The sequence below is a fragment of the Xenopus tropicalis genome, chromosome 4 (assembly GCF_000004195.4).
Source record: "Xenopus tropicalis strain Nigerian chromosome 4, UCB_Xtro_10.0, whole genome shotgun sequence".
Classification (NCBI taxonomy): Eukaryota; Metazoa; Chordata; class Amphibia; order Anura; family Pipidae; genus Xenopus; species Xenopus tropicalis.
In genome coordinates, this window is record NC_030680.2 from 111,159,506 (window position 1) to 111,166,852 (window position 7,347).

Genomic DNA, 7,347 nt, shown 5'->3' on the forward strand with positions numbered 1-7,347 from the left:
TTAAGAAACTGCCACTACTCGTGCATCCAAAGTGATCTATGGAGAGTTCCAAAATGTTTAAATTTAAGAGGTAATGATCATATATAGCCAAACCTTAAATCAGGTGCCATTATATTATTTATTTCAGCTATGTTTTTTGAAATATGCTATATGTCTCCTTTAAAGGTACAAGGCAATGATTGTTTTTTGTATTTAGCTTCCATTAAAGAAAAAGGTAGGGACAAAGAAGTTAGAAAGCCAGCAAAATAAAGCAACAAATAAATAAAATAATTGGTAAAGGAATGCCCTGGGATTGGTTTGCAGGTTTGGTTTCAAAACGCACGAGCGAAATTCAGAAGGAATCTTTTGCGTCAGGAGAATGGGGGAGGCGATAAAGTTGAAGGTCCCTCTCTCAGCGCTCCAGCATCTGCAGAGAGTGCTGCACTAACGCCAACCGGTGCCACGTCCACATTATCAGACCTCACCAGCCCCTCCCTCAATGTCGGGGCATCTGTAACCCCAAATATGGACACCCATGAGTCCGGGAGCCCTTCTCAAACAACACTAACCAACCTTTTTTAACATCTGCTGCGGCTCTACACTTGCTGTCCCCTATGAATATTTTCACAAGACTGCATTATTTTTATTATTATTTTTTTCTACCATCCATTGAAATACACTTCAAAATATTTTGGAAGAAAGAAGAAATTTAAGGTAGACACTCAGTGAAGCAAATGCAGAAGATAGGCTTCTGTTGTATTACTGTTCACAGAAAATGTTAAAGTCTGCATGATGAAGGTGGTAACATGAACTCTAAATTGAAAAGGATATATGTAGAAGGGCAGAGCTTGTAAAGATGCAAGATAATGACAATCCCTCAAAAACATTTGTGTGAAATCTTGCATATAACCTATTACTGAAATATATTAACCTTATTGCATTGCCAGTGCAGGGGATTTTCACTTACATTTTGCTCTTCTCTCTATCTCTCTCACTGTGAAATTCTCTATGCCCATTAACTCATATTGCTGGGACTGCAGCTTGACTGCTGTCACAGACCTGCCACAACGTTCATTGATTTTCTTTTTGTGTGTCCATCTAGCTAGCTCTGAAAAAGTCTCACTACACTTTTCAGGAAAAAAATAATTATTGTAGTAAATTGCCCTATTTATTAAAATTTGTCCAAAAGCTCATTTCCTACCTTCTTGGAAGCTAAAAACGGTTCTGTTGCACATCTTTTTCAAAAATGTTAGACTTTTCTCTCTTACTTCCTCCAGTGAGCCTCCCTCTGTTCTCCTCTCTCAATAATTATATTAAATGTCCTTCGATGGTTCTGCAGAAAGACCTGTTCTCTAGATTTCACTCTGCCTTTAATAGCAAATGGGGCGATGACTGGATGCACAAAAAAAATGACATGTAAGTTATTGGCACAAGTAATCGGTGTCATCATTTATTTTTATGTTGAGAACAATCAAATGAGGTAAGGGTTAAATTCAAATTCACACATCCTTAAAAGTGCCTCTATACAATTGTATATTACTTATTTCCATAATCTTGAATTAAATTCACCAAAATGAACTGGAATAAAATTATATTTCATTCTAAATTTTAGTCAAAATGTTTTACTTTTTTTAAATGAACACAAAGTAAAAAAAAATGTAATTCACACAACATTTTTCTGCTAAAGTGATGAAAGATGCATATTAAGTTTCAGGAAAATCATTCGTTTTCTCATTGTAATTTTTTTTTTTTTTGCCAAAAATGGTTTTCCACAAAATTTAGGAAGCTTAATATTTCTAATATATTTTTTAAAAATAAGCATTGGATGTACAGGTATGGGATCTGTTATCCAGAATGCTCGGGATCTGAGGTTTTTCAGATAAGGGATTTTCCATAATTTGGATCTCCATACTTTATACTTCTCCATACTCGAAAAAAAATCATTTAAACAATAAATAAACCCATTGGGAAAGTTTTGCCTCCAATAAGGATTAATTATATCTTAGTTGGAATTAAGTACAAGGTACTGTTTTATTATTATAGGAAAATAGAAAATATGTTTTAAAATTTTGAAGTAAAAATGGAGGCTATGTGAGATGACCTTTCCGTAATTTGAAGTGTTCTGGATATCGGGTTTCTGTATAAGGCATCCTATACCTGTATATTTGTGGCATGTTTATTTTAAACAATTTGAACCGTTCATTTTTTAGGTAAAATGGAAATAAGCAAAATACAATTTTGTAAAAAATGTTTTGTGAACAGTGAGTTTTTCTTCTCCATTGATTTTTTTTGGTATTGGATAGATTGTACCAGACAAACATTAAATATTTCTAATATATAATATTTTTGTTACTTTTGTATAAAAAAAAGTCAATATCTTATGTGCAAATGAGCATTGTTTACTTTTTCATGTTGGGTGCTTGCTTAAAACAGACCCAGAAAAAGCAGAATGTTACTTTTTTTCTTGTGTTTTTTTTGTTGTATCTTGTGAAATATGTACAGTTTTACAGAACAAAGTGCACACATATTTAAAATAAATGCAAAAGCTTTTTAAAATCTGAAACTCATTTTTTTTCCTGTGGTTACTATAATAACTACTTTTTTTTTTCTCAACAAAGAGGCTAGCCATTTTGTACTGTAGCTCTGTAGACTATGACAGTTCTAATAAGGCTTATGTCTTTGTTCTCAGAATATTAGAAACATAGTAAAGCAATTCCTATGCTTTGTTCATAAAACTCTCCCAATAAACATCAATATTAAGTTATATTCTCATTTCTACCCAATATTGACATGTTTTATTTTATGCCTGCAATCTTAGAGAACATGGCATTTCCTTTTGATTGGAGAGCTGGTGCATTATCAACTATATTTCATCATGGATACAACAAAATTGTACGATGGATTGGGTATTTTTATAACTATTAAAATCAAGCTGTAAAGGCAATGAGTTGATGAATTACAGGCCCATGGACTGGAATATATTTCATTGCCTCATATAGCATACTTTATCTGAATATAAGGCAAATGACATTGGTGAATGTTCATTTATTTATATATGAAACGATTGTGTTCCGTTGCTTTTAGCCCACATCCTGCTTGACTGAATAATGTTTTTGCACAACGATTTAGTGGTTTATGTTGAGGGATTTATATACTAATTGCTAAAAGTTCTCATTCTTGCTGCACTGTAAGCACACAATTAAACATATGACTAATTTTAAAAGAGGCTAAACATGTACAGGACTGTTCTGCTCAAAGCTTGACAAAAGGCTGAGTTCTAAAGTGAACACATTAGAAAGTCATATATCCTTTATTAGGCAGCCTTTGTTTCTGTTCTGTTCATAATTAATCGTATCATACAACCCTGTGCAGCTGCAGTAACTTCTGAATAATCATGGCGGTATAGGGCTGATTTTAAAAATCCAGGCCTTAATATAGAGCATACTATTGAATAAGTAATCTGCCTGTTATATCTATGCTAAATCCCAACATACTATAATTAAATCACCCACTTTGTTTTCATGCATCTGTTCCCATATAACATATTTCATGTAAAAAATAATATATACAGGTATGGGATCCCTAATCCGGAAACCCGTTATCCAGAAAGCTCCGAATTACGGCAAGCCTGTCTCCTATAGACTCCATTTTAATCAAATAATTCAGAATTTTAAAACTGATTTCCTTTTTCTCTGTAGTAATTAAACAGTACCTTGTAATTGATCCCACTTTAGATAATAAATAATCCTTATTGGATGCAAAACAATCCTTTTGGGTTTAATTAATGTTTTATCGATTTTTTAGTAGACTTAAGGTATGGAGAACCAAATTACGGAAAGACCCCTTATCCGGAATACCCTTGGTCCCGAGCATTCTGGATAACGGGTCCTATACCTGTATCTAATTTAACTTTTTCCAACCCTCTTGGAGGTACTAAGAGTGTTTTGGTGATTTAACAGCAGACAAGGCATAACAGAATTAAAAAAAGACATAAATACCATACGAATTAAAAAAAACAAAAAACGCCACTCTTAGTTACTTTGATTCCACATGAAAACAAATTTGCCCAAAATGCATTCAAATGCTTCTTTCTTTATCAAAATGAACTTCTATTTTCAGTTATAAAAGTTGGGATTCTACATCGTTCTGGAATCTTATACCATGAAACTCTTTCAGCAAGTACAAATTAACTGAATACACCTTTTTATACATATATATTGTTATAGATAGATGGTCATTTGTGTGTATGAGCAATATGCCCCTTAATCAACAGACATCGAGTCTGAGCTACATGCCCCTTCATTTAATAGTTATAGTAATCATCAGTTTCAGAAAAATTATTTGTATAGCAATTGATCCAATATACGGGGTCATACTGTTTCTTAGGTGCAACATGACTTTGGAGATTAAAGGACATTTTTTTTCAGACATTTTTTTCTCAGGGTTTTTAGAAAACATAGATTCATGAAAATATAGCTTATATTAAAAAAATGACAGGCTGCACTGGTAAGGAGTTAAATAATGATTGGAAAGATATAGCATTCTCGCATCTCTATGGAAGGAGACGTCATCTTTTAAAACAGCAAATGTTTACCGATTCCCTTTTGTATCAGATCACTGAAAAGCAGGTGGAATATTTTGATAGAATTTGGTTTGCTCTGTTCTGAAGTTACTATTTTGAGTTATATTTCTTACATGCCATGTAATACTTTAGTTCCACTAAAAATCATTCACATTGCTTATAAGAATTTTCCCCCTCATAAAATGTAAGAGCCTGTAAGGTGTCCTTAGTACACCTCAGTATCCATGTTTGTTTCTGTGGTTAAATGAGCATTACAGCTCCAAGATGGGTACTTTCTTTTGACATATCAATTTGTTGGAAGACCATAATATATATAAGTATTTTTTTAACCTACATGTTGCTTCACGAACTGTAAATTCTGCCTTTATAAAGTTGAATAAGACTCCTCTGGGGTTACAGCTCAGTTTTACAAGTGCCTTACTGTACTACCTAGTACTTCTGTGAAAATCAGGATTAACGTGTGTTATTCACTGTTTGTATCCCCTTTAAACAATTTTGTACTGTTTATTTCTTTATTTCTGGGTTAAAAAAAATAAAACCATACTTTTCGAGGATGTGTCCTGTTAGATAATACAGGTATGGCATTTAATGCAGCTGGACAGTCTGGTAAAAAAAAAATCTATTATACTTATAAGTGTTTAAGTACAGTTTGTGGTAGAGCAAAATTGTCCATGTTTTATTTTTTGTTTACTAAGAAATGCATTGTATAGAACAATTTCCTTTGAATATTTATGGACCAAACCTTTGTGAATTATTCTGATTAAATTTGTGTGAATAAACGATTTGTAGTCAGTGGAGTTTTATTTTTAGACAATGTTTCACATTGTTTTTTTTTAAAATATTTAACGTTACGAATCAGTGTTTTTAATCTGGTACAAGAATTACGGTTACTGTATGAAATATATGGGGAGAGATGTATCAAGTAATGCAGGTAGAAGACAAGCACATTTACCGGATGAGCTCTGGGAAGCCAAAGAGAAGGAAAGATTCTTTATGTATATACATGGAATGAGGCAGAAAGAAGTTTTTAGCATATTGTTAGCTTAATCTTCTTTTGTTTTAAATTCCTGATATAAAATGGTATTTTATTATAACCATGTGTCTGAGAGATTAGGCACAGAAGGGGAAAACCCCATAACTTTTTTAATTATAAGAGAATGACAAAATAATTGAATACATACAGTGCATCTTAGCGCAAATGGCATCAGCTTGATACATTCTGCTCCATGTGCATAAATAACCACTTTTCAGCATTGAGAGAATTCAGTTTAAATGCTTAGCCCATTAGTGCCAGGTTGCTCTGTAGTTTAATACATTTTTTTGCTATGATTTTTTTCAGGGAGAACAATGTTCGGGGTTTAACAGCCATACATCCCGGCGTTTGAAAATTCCCTAAAGTATTTAAAGAAGGGGAAAAGTTTGATCGGGAAGTCTACTGCAGTGAAGACAAAGACAAAAATTAGCCAAAAATTTAAAAAAATTAAATCTATATATAAAAAAAAACTTTTATGTCTTTTTTTGGAATGTTCAAGCACATGCTTTTTTGTATGTAGGAGTTTTAACATTGTACCCTGATAAAATGAGGGAAAGGATATTAAGCTATTAAAGTTTTAACTCCATTTTCATATGAACACTTCTGGACTTGTTGATAAAATGATACAAAACTGTGTGATTTTTTTTTTCGCCCGCAAAAATGTATATATATAATGGAGCAACCTGGCATTAATAAACCTTATACAGTTTTGATGCAGAATTTATGAAGCTGATCAAAACTTTGTTTAGACAAAAAGCACAACTGAAGATTAAATGTAAAAATAGCATTCTGCAACATGCTTGCAAAAATGTATTCCTCGCCAATGTGAAATCTCACTATATTTGTGCCTGTTTATTTATAGCTATTGTTTGACTTATAGGTTCTGTTCCATGTAGCAGAAACGTATGAATTATAATTCAACCAAACAACAACATGGCTGTGGTCTTGTAGACCTAATTACTGTATGTAGCAAAAAAGTTTCTGAATTATATAAAAAATGTAAATGCTTACACAAGGAGAAAACCTACAGTTTTGGAGTTATTGCTAATTCTTATATTCTTTATTATAATAAGAATTGCCATTGGATGGGCCCAGAAAATACAGACCTTGTCACTGTTTGAGCCTTTATATTTCTGGAGTGCAGAATGCGAATACTCTGTGTTTCTTTTTATAGTCTTAATGTGGATCTTAAATGTGGCCAAGTCTTGCGCAATGACTCCAGCTGCAGCAGTGGGGATCCTGCCCATAGAAAAAGATGTTATTAGGGCAGTATGGGGAGGAATATTATTACACCAAAGTATATATGCAGTACAAAGGTAAACGCAAATAAAAGCAGACTGCATGGGACAAATCTATAAAAGAGAATTAAAATCTGCATGACATCTTACACTTTCTTTTTCTATGTATGTGTGAATCCCTTACATTGATGTTTTCTGTAAAATACTCTTTTCATGAATAAATACATCATTTGATGCAGACATAATACATGATTCCAAAGCTCGATCTAAAAGAATCATCATAAATGAGAAAAAAGGACACTATTTGAATTACATAATGCTTATAAAGGTTATTTTGTCACATTCACAAATGTATACAAAGAGGTTTTTCCTTATAGCAATAATCAAAATACAAGCAATTTCAGAATTTCAAAATGAGAATTTCAGGGGAAACCTGTTGTATCTGAACTGGCCCTAAAGGGAAGTTATCATTAAACCATTTACTTAAAGGAGAAGGAAAGGCTAATAAAGAGTTA

The 7,347-nt window shown here is 32.7% G+C and overlaps 1 protein-coding gene across 4 annotated transcripts in view; it reads left to right on the top strand.

Moving 5' to 3' along the window:
* Window positions 1-7,077, top strand: part of lhx9 (LIM homeobox 9) — a 31,451-nt gene extending 24,374 nt beyond the window's left edge. For 2 of the 4 annotated variants that reach the window (XM_004913744.4, XM_004913745.4), the window contains one exon: window positions 304-1,839. In XM_004913744.4, coding sequence (XP_004913801.1) covers window positions 304-561 — 258 coding nt within the window. In that variant the 3' untranslated portion in view covers window positions 562-1,839. Of the gene's footprint in view, window positions 1-303; window positions 1,840-5,900 lie in introns of those variants that run through there. The other 2 variants (XM_004913747.4, XM_002932154.5) reach the window with 1 other exon arrangement.
* The last annotated feature ends 270 nt before the right edge of the window (window positions 7,078-7,347 follow it).